The following is a 14,510-nucleotide window of genomic DNA, read 5'->3' as shown; positions in this document are numbered from 1 at the left end:
ATATCTATTTGAAAGATGACAGATCAGCATTTCTGTTCAGTCTACAGGGTTTCTGGAGGAGCAATGTTTCATACAGGGGCAGATAATAGGAAAAAGGAAATTAGATTCTTTAAAAAAAAAAGAAAACTCAACATGTTCACACTGTAATATCCTTTTTAGATCCTGCAGTAAAAAGCATAAAGAATCCAGCCATTTCTGATATTCTGCCAGATGTAGTTAAAGAAGAGTAAATCTTGCACAGTCACAGCACCCAAATGAACACCTCACTTTATAAGAAATATATCACCCTACCTATCACTTTCTGACAATGAAATTAAAAATTATTAAACTGATAAACAATCTGCCCCATATTTAGTGACCACATTATGCACAAAGATGTGCTTCACTAATAAATTTCTAATTACAACCTTCCCAAACCAGGAAGCATCTCTGCAGTGTCAAACAACTCTAATAATTTAGAAGTGTGAACACAGTGCATTTAAAAAAAAAAAAAAGTACAGTCTGAACATGAAATACAGTCCAAAAGGATTAACTGAACTACACAGGTAAAGGATTATTTATGATAATTCACACAATACAAATATGTTTGTACTTAAATAATAGCTTAATACCACCTAAAGGTCAAATGTTGGAACAGGTTTATACAATGAATAAAAAAATAGTTCTTAGTTGGTTTCACTGGAACCTCTGTACTTGAACAAAAGCTAACTCATGCCCTCAGGGTTTGGTTCAGGACTTTACTGTGGGAATACAAGTTAACTCCACTGAAGCTATGATAAATGTGCTCCAGATCAGGCCTATCTATTTAGATTGATCTGCAGCATGGTTATGTACCACCTCAATATTTGAACAGTATTAATGTAAGAAGGGGCTGTGAAATCAATCCAAGCAACAGGGAAAAATCAGATAGTCAGAGAAGATGGCCCCAAGAAGAAAAATCTCACACAGATAAACTTAACAGTTTAAAGAACAAACAGAAATCTTAGGTCCTCATCATAACTGAAATAATACTGGTACACTGACTTCCATGGACTTACACTGATTTGCTAAGAATCTGGCTCTGAGTTTATAAATGAAGACCACTGATAAATGGACTTAATGGGCACTAGGGGCAACTACAGTATGCAGAGGAAAACCCCCAGTGATATTTAACTTGCTAGTATTTTAATCTGCCTTTATACAAAGGTAAGACAAAGAATCCTCCTTCTCAAACAGAAAACATACTGCCTTCTTTCAGAGGTCTCTGCTCTTGTATGTAACCACTATGGCTAAAACAAAGCCATGCTACACACTGACCTAAAGGAACATCTAAAGGAAATAAAGCATGAAAAAGACTTAGTTCCAAGCATGGCTAGTGAGTGCTAAAGTACTGTAATCTTCCTTACACACCATTTCAACTCTTACTCATTTAAATCTGTTTCTTGGTTTGAACATCCATCCAGTGAACATTCACCCCTTTGCCCATTACTCGAAAGCCTGAGTTCCTGCTGGTTCAAAAAACAAAGTCATCAGGCTAAATATCTGAAGTAACAGGACTAGGTCTATCAGCTGATACTCAAGTCTATGATCACAAGCTAATAGAGGTTTTGTCATTTAGGGACAATTCCTGAGTGCAATAGTAAAAAAATAGGGTCAGCACTCAGGAAGTCCACAGATGCAGCAACAGTAGTAAGAAAAAAAATCATGGCCAAATGCAAGAAAAAGATCCTTAGATAGCCTTGTGCTCTCCTAAATTGATACCACATACATGTTACTGTTGCTGACCCTTGTAGAGCCTGTACTGGAGACCTGCCCAAATGCTGCACACAGTACAGCATAGCCACTGCTCAGCAACCACCTTCTCTAAGAAGAAACCACTAACTCTTCTTCAATGTGAGAAAGAAAAGTTTGGCCCTTAATGGTCAAGGCTTAGGGTTTTCATTTTATGTACTTCACAAGAGAGCTTACTACCATAAACTTGCCACTCAGTATACCACTGTATAGTAAGAATATCGTAAAACATCTTTCTAAATCAAAATACAAACAAGCAGAGAACATGAAACCCTTCTCTCAAAGGATGCCTTTTAAATGTCCTTAAAATGTCAAAAGGAAAGTGAAATTTGAGTATGCTCTAAGTAACAATCCACTTTCACCAATTTCTCTAAGCCTAACTTTTATTTTTTAATTCAGTTTGAATTTTCAAGATCCTGAGACTAGTTTCCAGTCAACAGTTTCCTTAAGCAAATGCTGACCCCAGTTAAAATTCAAGGCTGCGGGATGTAAGGCCCTCTTCCGTCTCTCGTTGTAGAAGTGACAACATTTTGTTTCAACATTTATAAACCAGTTTGTTGTACATCAGTTATGCCCTTAGGCTTTTTACTTTATTCAGCTTGGAAAATGGAAACAATAGACAGGTTTCACTTCCTGGTTTCTTGCTGCAATATTAGGTTTAGAAAACAGTGCAAAGTAACTTTCAAATGTGATTGTTTTAATTACATGATAAATAGTATTTCTGTTAGATAATTTTTACTGTATCAAGCCTTTCAAAATTGTCTTTTAAAACAAGATCAAAACAAAACATATACTAAAACCCTAAATTAAAGAGTATACTACAAGCAACCTGAAAATACATCTGATTCTCAGCTACTAGGTGAACTGAACTATTCTACTCCACTGAAAATGATAGAAGTTGTCTTTTCCTTTAGTAGGAAGTGGCAGGGTAGTGAGGTGGGAAAGCATTTTTCTGAGCAGTCTCGCAGCCTGGGGACCATCTAGGAGCCTGGTCCTGCAGCCAGGCCCCAAAGCATGCACAGGGGAGAACCAATGGCTGTAGGAGCGTTGCCTGCACTGAAAGGTTCACTTGCAAAGAATACAACACTTTAACCTGATGTACCCTGGTAAAGAAAAAGAATCACCAAAGATATCAGATGAACTGTCTGAGAACAAACAAACAAACAAACAAGACATCTTGCCAAGTCTAATAAAATTCAGCTAAAAGATAAGAGGACGACCTAGCATATACTATAAATACCATATTAAATAAAAGGTAACCAAGATCCAGGAAAACAAAAAGGATGTGTGTTCAAGCTTTTACATATATTTCCTTTTGAAAACAGACAAACACAACAAATGGTGAAATATAATAAAACAAAGTGTACATGCATAATTCAGTTTATAACCAAAAGCTCATAACCACTTAGAAATAATATTTAAACTACCATTCAATAAAACATTTTTTTACCCTTAGAAGCTATACTGACATTTCACTTAATGTCTCAGTAGTTTAATTTGGTCAATTGCAATCTCGCATCTGTCATGGGACTAAATATGGCTCTCAAATGCAAGAGAATAAGGTGCTGGTGAGAAATTTGGCCTATTTGTTATTAAAATAATAACTTTTTCCATTTTTTTAAGATGAATTAACTTTATATTTCATATGTTGATGCCTTTGCTGTGTTTCTGTTAAGTTTACATACAGCAGAAATTCTAGATATACACATAAATTAAAAAAAGAGAAACGGTGAAGCGCCACAGGGCAACACTCAGAGGAACAAGCCTCTGACAACTAGGATCACCTTTCTGATCACCTCCCTCAACACTTCCTCCTCAGTTTTGTTTGCGCAAAGGCAGATGATTTATTGATCCTCCTTGCAAAAGGAAAGAAAACAAAAAAGCCTGCCATGGTATTGAACCACTGCACCTCACTGCCAGCAGGAAATGAAGGGAGTCACTACTGTAAAAAAAGTACCTTTTGGAGCCTCCAATATAGGTGAAGGTAAAGGTGGAGTCTGAGTACCTGAAATCTGAAATACAACGAGCTGCGTTATTACAACTTGTCTTTATTTTGGCTGAAATAGCTGAGGTTTTGCAGACCAGCATTCTGCTACCGACACGGGGGGGGGGGATCGGGGTGAATCAGAGGAAATGCAGCAACTCCCCCCCCCCAGCCCCTCGCAACAAGTGCCCGGAGCTATGGCAACGGCAGGGATTTCCATTGTCAGAAACGGCAACAGGCAGACACAAGCCGGGCTCCTGCGACGGCAAATCACTGCCGGCACCTCACCGTCCCCGCCAAGGAAGCGGCGAAACCCCGGGGTTTTTTTGCACGGAAGAGAGGACGTTTACCGCTTGCCATGCTCCCAGCCCTGAAGCCAGGCGGGCGGGCGGGCGTAAAAGCATGCACCGAGGATGGCAGGAACCCGGCCGCCCGGCAAACAGCCGTGTAGTGCCCGCCGGAGCAAAAAGCACCAGGGCTGGGCTCGGCTGGGCGCTCGCCCCAGCAGCTGCGGGCTGCGCCAGGCAGCGAGGGGCACGCACACTCGCACACACCCGCCCGGATTTGCGTGTGGCCACTGCCACGCTCCCTGACTCGGGATGCCCCCCGCCCCTTTCTCAGCCGGCGCCTGGTCTCATCTGTCCTCAAATGCCCTCGGAAGGAGAGGAGAAAGAGGAAGAAGGGGGCTGAGGGCAGGCACACGCCGGCTCGGCGGCGGCCCCCGCTCCCGGGAACGGCGGCGAAGGGCACGGGCATGGGCACAGCCCAGGCAGCCGCGCCGCGGCGGGAGCGGGGTCTGGGGCGGGCGGCGGAGGCAGCCTCCGCGCCGCCAACCTGGCGCCCGGGAGAGAAACTCACCTGCAAACAGGCAGTCCTTCTCCGCCTTGCACTTTTGGATCACAACGCCAATATCCTTCTGAATCCTCTCTTGTCTTGAACACATCCCCATGAAATAAATCCCAGGAAAAAAAAAAAAAAAACCAAAACCAAAACCAAAACCAGCCTTTATTTCCACCCCACCCCCCGCGCTGCCAGTTTTAATATTCAGTCCGAAAGATGGACCCTGGGGCTGGCGAGCAGGAGTCTCCCCAGCGGCCCGGAGGGATCCGCTCGGCCGGCTGGAGGACAGAGGAGGAAGGCGGCGGGAGCCGATGTTGCATGCCCAGATGTGCCCGCCCAGATGTGCCGCCGCTGCCGGCGAATGGCAATTTCCTCACAATAGATCCAGCGGAGAGTGGCGGCGGCGACACGGTATCCCCCCACGTCCTCTAGGTTTTGGGGGTTTGGTTGGCTGGTTTGGTCTTTTTTTGGAAGAAAAAAAAAAAAATAAAGCGGGGGGGGCCGACCCGACCGCTCACATCCCTGCCCCTCCCGCCAGCAGCGGCGATCCCCCCGCAGCAGCAGCGCGGAGAGCCGGCGGCGGCGCCCGCACCCGGTCCCTGGAGGCGCGGCGGGGCCGGCGCTGCTACAGCGACGCCGAACCGCAGACCCTCCCCTCGCTCCTGGCCTGGCACGTACGGCCCCCGCCGGTTCCCCGGGCAGAGGCAGCGCGGGAAAAGCAAGAGGCGGATGCACAGAGCCGTGCGGGCAGCCCGTGAGACGGCTGCTCGATGGCCCCAGCCCCGCTGCCGGCCCTCGCCTCCTCCCCCCGCCCCGGCCCCGGGCATAGGCTTTCGCCTCCTCCCGAGCAGCGGAGAAATGCAAATGGTAAGTGATCTAGGCGGCGGGGCGGCTCCCAGGCCGGCACCGGGGAGGAAGCGGGCAGCGCCGTGCTGCGCAAGGCCAGCGGCGGCGGGGAGGGGGGCACTTCCCGGACGGGCAGGGCCCCGCGGGGCCCGGCAGCGGGGGCCGCTCGTCTTTTTTCCCGGGGGGACGCCGTCTGGCTCCCAGCGGGGCGGGTGCTGCAGACGGTACCCTGTGGCTCTCTCCTCCACAACTCCCCTTCCGCCTGCGTCCGCGCCCTTCCGCCCCCGGCGGCGGGTGCGCTCCTACTCGCCACTGAGGGCGGGCGTCGGCTAGTGGTACCTCGGCCCCACCGCGGGCAGAGTCCTCTGCCTGGCCCTTCCCCGGGCAGGAAAATCGGGCAGCCCACCCTTACCAGAGTGCCAGCCCATGCCTGCCTCCGCGTCCGTCCTATCGACGGGGATGCGTGCCCATTGAAACAATACAAAGAGAATTAACGTGTTTATAATCCATCTCTAACCACCGTGATTTTTAATCACGCTCCTCTCCCGTCAGTCTTCAGCAAACTTGTCTCAAACCTAAGGGCTTCGGGAGAGGACTTGGGCTGTCGGTACAGTGCCTAGCAGGCTAGAGGCTTTGGGCGCTAATGCAATACAAGTAATGACCGTAATATAACTCAGAAGGAATGGTCAAGTCTGCAAACCCAAATATTTTTCATCAGCCAAAGAGCAAAGGGAATAATTAATTAAAAAAACAAAAACGAGTGTGAACACAGTGGAAACAGATTTGATTAAAAAAATTCAAAAGAATATTCATAAAATTAATTTTTTATGTATTCACCCAGCTCTAAACAGCTCCCATGGATTATTCATTACTGACCCCAGTAGTTTTAGTGTTTTTTCATTAAGCAAGTCTGTATTAAACATGTATTGTTGATTTCAAACATAGGGGAGAAACACAATCATTATTTTGTTATTTGTTCTTAAGTGGAAATAGCTAAAAAAGTGAGGTTAAAATGATTCCATATTTTTTCCTATCTTGAAAAGATTTTGTGTCTGAAGGAGGGAACAGAAGGTAAGTTATAAGAAAAAGCAGGTAGTGTTTAAAGAGAACAAAAATCCATAACTCTCTGCCTCTAAGAAAATAATTGATCGTTAAAGGGACATTTCCAGGCTACTTTTCAGTGCTGTTCACTAAATTCTCTTCTACTGCGGCAAGACTTTTCCAAGGTAGGATACAGAACTTGTCACTGTAGTCAGAAATACGGTGTAATACAGTAAAACTGTCATTCTGTCAAGTTATGCCAGCTTGGTCAATAAGTGATGCTTTTCTAGAGGTTTTTTTAGCTATTCAAGCTAGGACATCAACAGCCATGCTTGCTGCCTTCCCCTTAATCATAGGTAAAGATGTAATCAGAACTTGATTTATTCTGGTGGGGTTTTGGTCCTGAACCTTGTAGAGAAAGGTCTCTGTTATCCCTCCCGTGTGGATCAGGAAGGGGGGAAGGTTATTAGATAGTTATAGGATATTTATGCTGACAATTCTGCTCACAGCTTATTCTGACCACAGGGTTCTTTTCAGTGTCATGTCAGTTAACACAATTCTTGACTGCCTTTTTAAGCCTTAGACTGTTTTCATAGACTTGGTAACACTGAATTAAAACATCATCCACAAAGAAACAGTACTGTCTTCAGGAAAACTAATATAGCTGGTATCTGGTTTTACAGCATTAACTGAACAGAACAAGAAGTCTGGATATATGGTTGGTTATTTATTCCATTTATTATTATTTATTGTAAGTGGCTCTTAAATGTCTAGATTCTTAGCCAATTTGGCCCTTGACTTATCTGATGACTCTAGTACTTTTATAGCAGGCATGGTTGATTTCAGTGAGGAAAAGCTAGATTATATATTGAGGTTATTCTATTGATTAAAATACTGAAAATGGAAATGTTAGAAAATCAAAGTGAATCTTTAGAGTTGATCCTTAAATTTGTACAGATTGACAAGCTGCTGACATCCAAGTACCCTAAGTGTTATTGCAACAGTGTCCGTATGCGTGCTGTAATCCCTATAACGATGTAAATTATACCACCCTCCTGAAGAAACTTTCTGAGGAGTTTTACAGGTAATTTCATGAACGATAGGACAGTTGGTCTTGGAAGTAATGGTCTTGGCTCAAGGGAATTCAATGTATGTCTTTCCAGTTGCTTTCTCAGTCTTGAAAATCAGCTCATGTCGTTTCTAGTTTTGTCTCAAGTTCAGCTCAGCTCAGTTAGATCGTACTGAACTGATTACCCCAATTAAGTAAAAAAGAAACAAAAGTAACTTTTATGTTTGTATTCCTGGGAACTTCATAACATTTACAGAGGTGTAAATCAGGTAAAAAGAAATTGAAATCTGTGGAGTTATATGATTATAAAATTTATGCGAGAAGATGATTGGCTTAAAATGTAATGGTAAAACTATCTAAAGAGATAGAAACAACACAGTGAATGTGTTTCAATAATGTGTGAGCAGTGACTGAGAAAGTTATTGAGGAAATGCAGAGGTCAGCCAATTTCTGCTCATTCTGGTCAGCCAATTTCTGCCTCCTTTAGACTAAGCAGATTTTTTTCATTTTATGCAGAGAAAAAAAACCCTTTCCACCTATTAGTAAAGCTGTTAGAAATGTTTCAGTGAGCATCAGGACACCCTCCTCTGTCCCAAAGTATTTTCTTTATATATTTCTCTAAACATGTTCCTCTTACATATAAACACATATTAGAAGTGTATTGGGTCTGGCTGAGATGGAGTTAATTCTCCCCATAGCAGCCCTCATAGCACTGTGCTCTGCATCAGTAGCTAGAAAGGTGTTGATAACACCCCAGTGTTTTGGCTACTGCTGAGCAGTGCTGGCACAGCATCAAGGCTGTCTCTCCAACATTTTTGCCCCCCTCAATGGCAGGCTGGGGCTGGGCAAGATCTTGGGAGGGGACATAACCAGGACAGCTGACCTAAACTAACCAAACAGATATTCCATACCATATGACGTCAGCTCAGATATAAAAGCTAAGTAAAGGGAGATGGAAGGGGGGCATTTTTGTCTTCCGGAGCAACCACTACGCGTACTGAAGCCCTGCTTCCCAGGAAGTGGCCAGACATCGCCTGCTGATGGGAAGTAGAGAATAACATCATTTGTTTTTCTTTGCTTTCGCGCGCAACCTTTGCTATCACTTTCTTAAATTGTCCTTATCTTGACCCTCGAGCCTTTTGTTATATTTTCTCCCCCCCGTCCAGCTGAGGAGGGGGAGTGATAGAGCGGCTTTGGTGGGCACCTGGCACCCAGCCAGGGTCAACCCACCACAGTCCTTTTTGGCGCCCAACATGGGGCTCGACAATGGCAGTTTTGCATTAAGCGTGCTACAGCTAGTTATTAAGTGGCAAGCTCCTGTGCAGGTCACGGAGTTTGTTGGCTGCTTGCTTATCTCTATCTTGCTGAGTTTGGGAACATGGTAATGCAAATAATGGCTGTGTGCTTTGTCCTGGCACTGATAGCCTTGCTGTGCTGTGGGAGCTATCTTGTGGAGGAGATGAGGGAACACATCTCCCTCCCCCTACCGGGCATTGATGTGAATGGTTTTATTATGCAGGCTCCCGAGGTCCTCGTTCACCCTTATGTGAGCTGTTCAATACTAATAATTAATACTGGTGGCATATTATGGGTATTGTGGAATCTGGTCTCATCCTGGTGTAAGAGAAGGCAAGTTTTAGGTGAGGCAATACTGAAATGTGCCCTCAAGCGACCGGTCCCTGGGTGGCAGGGTATATGGAAGGATTTGGGCAGATTCCTAGGACGGTTATCACCTCCCATAATCTGGGACTTTACACCCGAACAGGCAAGTAACCCTGGCAAACTGATGCGCCACCTGATAGAAGGGTGCCTTGCCTATTCCAATGAAAACCAGCAGCTTCTCACACTGTACTGGGGCCTGGCCTATGCCTACCGAGCCATAGTTCAACACTCTCAGAGTGTTGAGGATTTCTTGGCTGAGCGAGGACATGTGAGCAATCCAGCCTTTAGCTGGGAACGAAGCATAAGCATACAAAGTGCTGAAGCGGACAAGGACGCTGTGTCCTTGTACGCTGGGAAAAGGAAGATAAGAAGAGCCTCACAAACAACTCCTGGATGCCGAAGAACGAGATAAGCAACCGCAAGATGCCTCGTGAAGAAGCTTGAGCAGCCAATAAAGGATAAGATAGCGCCGCGTGAAACGGGGTATTGTACCAATCAGAGCATTGTATAAGGCGCGTGCATAAGCGCATAGGGTATATAACTGTGCTGAAAGTTGTAGTAAATGGGCTTCACTTGATCACATTGGTCTGTGTGTGATGTCCCCTGTGGATCCTCCGCCGCATCAGAGGACCACGGTTGAGGCAGGGACCCAGATTGCATCTGAGGACACCATGCTCGAGATAGGGACCCAAACAACAACAACAACTACAGTAATTGCCCCAATAGTGAAAAAGAAAGAGTGGACAAGGAGATCAACAGGTCCATACCATCGATTAGTGAGGGAACAAGAAGAAGAGGAAAGGCTTAATCTAGAAGCTGGTCCTTCGATAAAGAAATTGGAGGAAGGAGTGAGGGAACTTAAACAGGAAGCGGAAACTACCCAGTCCCTGAAATCCTCAGAACTTCAGGACTTGCGGAAAGACAACAGCCTCCAGCCAGGTGAGCGGATTGCTGCCTGGCTGCTCCGATGCTGGGATAACGGGGCTGATAGTCAGCAATTGGAAGGCAAGGAAGTCCAACAGCTGGGATCCCTCGCTAGAAACTGGGGAATTGAGAGAGGAATTGGAAAAGAGGCAGCAATTTGCAGTCTCTGGAGCCGGCTCCTCTCAAGTGTGAGGGCAAGATATCCATTCAAGGAAGATCTTGTGAACTCCTCAGGAAAGTGGACTACCGCAGATGAAGGCATCCAGTACCTGAGAGAGTTAGCAGTGGTGGAAGTCATCTACAGTGATCTAGATGATGAGGAGGTCTCCAAAGATCCAGAGGATGTCCTGTGCACACGGGCCATGTGGCGAAAGGTGATTCAAGGTGCCCCAGCGTCGTATTCTAACAGCTTGGCAGCAATGTATTGCCCAGATATGGAAACACCAACTGTGGAGAAAGTGTCATTTTGGCTCCAAAACTTTGAGGAAAATCTCTGTGTCTCCTCATCCCTACAGGACAGTGCCTTGGCTGTTAGGGATGCTGCAAGAAATCAGTCCTCTCCTGCCCAGGTCAGAGGGAAAGGGAGCCCAAGGTGTATGCCACGTGGTACACTCTGGTTCTTCCTGCGTGACCAAGGGGAGGACATGAGGAAGTGGGATGGTGAACCCACCTTTAAGCTGGAAGTCCGTGTACGTGAACTGAGAGGGAAGACAGCTGTTAAGAAGGGGTCACCCAAGAAGAAGGCTGTCAGCGTAGTTGCTGTAGAGGCCCAAGAAAGCAATCAGCGATCCTCCAGGCATAGAAGAACTGAAACCACCTCCCTTGATTCTGGTGAGGGGACTTCTGGTCTGGCACCGCAAGGGTCAGACAGTGAATACTCTGATGAGGAACAGCAACAGAGGGTCCCTGCCTTCGGCCAGGAGGAGGAAAGGGATGACCAGATATACTGGATTGTGTGGATTCGATGGCCTGGCACATCAGACCCACAGAAGTATAAGGCTTTGGTAGACACTGGTGCACAGTGTATGCTGGTGCCATCAGGGTACAGGGGCACAGAACCCATCTGGATCTCTGGAGTGACAGGGGGATGCCAAGAATTGACTATATTGGAGGCTGAAGTGAGCTTGACAGGGGACAAGTGGGAAAAGCACCCCATTGTGACCGGCCCAGAGGCCCCTTGTATCCTTGGCATTGACTACCTCAAGAGAGGGTACTTCAAGGACCCAAAGGGGTACCGATGGGCTTTTGGTGTAGCCACTGTAAACACAGAGAAGATCTAACAGCTATCTACCCTGCCTGGCCTCTCGGAAGATCCCTTCACTGTGGGATTGTTGCAAGTTGAAGAACAGCAGGTGCCAATCGCTACCAGGACAGTGCACCGTCGGCAATATCAGACAAACCAAGACTCCCTGGCTCCCACCCATGAGCTGATTCATCAACTAGAGAGCCAAGGAGTCATCAGCAAGACTCACTCACCTTTTAATAGTCCTATATGGCCAGTGCAAAAGTCTGATGGAGGGTGGAGGTTAACAGTAGATTATCGTGGCCTGAATGAAGTGACACCACCACTGAGTGCTGCTGTACCAGACATGGTAGAGCTCCAATATGAACTGGCATCAAAGGCAGCCACGTGGTATGCTACAATTGATATTGCCAATGCGTTTTTCTCCATTCCTTTGGCAGCAGAGTGCAGGCCACAGTTTGCTTTCACATGGAGAGGTGTCCAATACACCTGGAATCGACTGCCCCAGGGGTGGAAGCACAGCCCTACCATTTGTCACGGACTAATCCAAACGGCACTGGAACAAGGCGATGCCCCTGAACATTTACAATACATAGATGACATCATCGTGTGGGGCAACGAGGCAGAAGAAGTGTTTGAGAAGGGAAAAAGAATAATTCAGATTCTTCTGAAAGCTGGTTTCGCCATAAAAGAAGCAAGGTCAAGGGACCTGCACAGGAGATTCAGTTCTTGGGAATGAAATGGCAGGATGGACGCCGTCATGTCCCTATGGATGTGGTTAACAAGATAGCAACTATGTCTCCACCAGCTAACAAGAAAGAAACACAAGCTTTCCTAGGCCTTGTGGGGTTCTAGAGAATGCATATTCCAGGTTATAGTCAGCTTGTGAGCCCTCTCTATCGAGTAACCTGGAAAAAGATCTATTTTGAATGGGGCCCTGAACAACAACAAGCCTTTGAGCATATCAGACAGGAAATAGCTCGTGCAGTAGCTCTTGGGCCTGTCCAGACAGGACCAGATGTACAAAATGTACTCTACACTGCAGCTGGGGAGCATGGTCTCACCTGGAGCCTCTGGCAGAAAACACCAGGAGAAACCCGAGGTCGACCATTAGGGTTTTGGAGCCGGGGGTACCGAGGATCAGAAGCCCACTACACCCCGACTGAAAAAGAGATACTAGCAGCATATGAGGGGGTTCGAGCCGCTTCAGAAGTTGTTGGTACAGAAGCATATCTCCTCTTGGCACCACGATTGCCCGTGCTACACTCGATGTTCAAAGGAAACAACCCCTCTACACATCATGCAACCAGCGCTACATGGAGTAAGTGGATAGCATTGATCACGCAATGGGCTCGACTGGGGAAATCTAACCGCCCGGGAATTCTGGAAGAGATCATGGACTGGCCAGAAGGCAGAGAATTTGGAGCATTGCCTGAGGAGGTGGCTCGTGCCCAAGAGGCACCACCATATAACGAGTTATCAGAAGACGAAAGGTGTTATGCTTTGTTTACCGATGGATCCTGTCATGTCGTAGGGAACCATCAGAAGTGGAAAGCTGCTGTGTGGAGTCCCACACAACAAGTCGTTTGAGGCCACTGAAGGAGAAGGCGAGTCAAGTCAGTTTGCAGAAGTGAAAGCCATCCAACTAGCCCTAGACATTGCTGAACGAGAAAAGTGGGCAGTACTCTACCTCTATACCGACTCCTGGATGGTGGCTAATGCCCTATGGGGGTGGCTACAGCAGTGGAAGAAGACCAATTGGCAACGCAGGGGTAAACCCATCTGGGCAGCTGCATTGTGGCAGGACATTGCTGCCCATGTAGAACACATGACTCTAAAGGTACGTCATGTAGATGCTCACATGCCCAAAAGCCATGCCACTGAAGAACATCGAAATAATGAACAGGTAGACAAGGCTGCCAAAATAGAAGTAGCTCAGGTGGACCTGGACTGGGAGCGTAAGGGTGAGCTATTTGTAGCTCGATGGGCCCATGAGACATCGGGACATCTAGGGAGAAATGCAACATATAGGTGGGCTCGTGATCGAGGGGTGGACCTGACTATGGAGGCCATCACACAAGTCATTCATGAATGTGAAACATGTGCTGCAATCAAACGAACCACCAGAGTAAAGTCTCCCTGGAACAGAGGGCGGTGGCTGGGTTTTCGATATGGCGAGGTGTATTGGGTCTGGCTGAGATGGAGTTAATACTCCCCATAGCAGCCCTCATAGCACTGTGCTCTTCATCAGTAGCTAGAAAGGTGTTGATAGCACACCAGTGTTTTGGCTACTGCTGAGCAGTGCTGGCACAGCATCAAGGCTGTCTCTCCAACATTTTTGCCCCCCCCTCAATGGCAGGCTGGGGCAGGGCAAGATCTTGGGAGGGGACATAACCAGGACAGCTGACCTAAACTAACCAAACAGATATTCCATACCATATGACGTCAGCTCAGATATAAAAGCTAAGTAAAGGGAGATGGAAGGGGGGCATTTTTGTCTTCCGGAGCAACCACTACACGTACTGAAGCCCTGCTTCCCAGGAAGTGGCCAGACATCGCCTGCTGATGGGAAGTAGAGAATAACATAATTTGTTTTTCTTTGCTTTCGCGCGCGCGACCTTTGCTTTCACTTAATTAAACTGTCCTTATCTTGACCCACGAGCCTTTTGTTATATTTTCTCCCCTCTGTCCAGCTGAGGAGGGGGAGTGATAGAGCGGCTTTGGTGGGCACCTGGCATCCAGCCTGGGTCAACCTGCCACAAGAAGTCTTAAGAAAAATTAAAAATATGCAGACTTGCCATTGAAGGGAATATACAGAACTCAGGACAATGAGATAATTTGACAGATATCCTATATTTCTAATATGGGAGAGCATTCAAAAGGTCAGAGAGAAGGAAAAGAATCCAAACCCCTCCAAAACACAAAACTGCCATCAACCCTCCAAAACAATTAAAAACCCCTGTCTCCACTTTTACATGCCCCAGACAAAAATCTAGTACAAAACAAACTAAAACTCTGCTTTTTCTCCAATTTCAAGCACTGTTTGCCAGTCACCAATACAGCAAAGCTCATTTATGTCTGTAGACAGTGAGCTCTGAGAGGTGGAACATTTAAAGGATCAATACCATTCC

At 46.5% G+C, this 14,510-nt stretch overlaps 1 protein-coding gene across 1 annotated transcript in view; it reads right to left on the bottom strand.

Annotated features, from left to right (window-relative positions):
• Positions 1 to 5,636, bottom strand: part of LOC104313543 (protein mono-ADP-ribosyltransferase PARP8) — a 192,644-nt gene extending 187,008 nt beyond the window's left edge. Inside the window, exons 1-2 of the mRNA XM_069775480.1 lie at positions 4,613 to 5,636; positions 3,728 to 3,782 (exon numbers count right to left, since the gene is read on the bottom strand). Coding sequence (XP_069631581.1) covers positions 3,728 to 3,782; positions 4,613 to 4,703 — 146 coding nt within the window. The 5' untranslated portion in view covers positions 4,704 to 5,636. The remainder of the gene's footprint in view (positions 1 to 3,727; positions 3,783 to 4,612) is intronic.
• Between the last annotated feature and the right edge of the window lie 8,874 nt (positions 5,637 to 14,510).

Source organism: Haliaeetus albicilla, chromosome W (genome assembly GCF_947461875.1).
Source record: "Haliaeetus albicilla chromosome W, bHalAlb1.1, whole genome shotgun sequence".
Lineage (NCBI taxonomy): Eukaryota > Metazoa > Chordata > Aves > Accipitriformes > Accipitridae > Haliaeetus > Haliaeetus albicilla.
The sequence above is the reverse complement of the archived record's forward strand: the minus strand, read 5'-3'. Positions and strand labels throughout refer to the sequence as shown.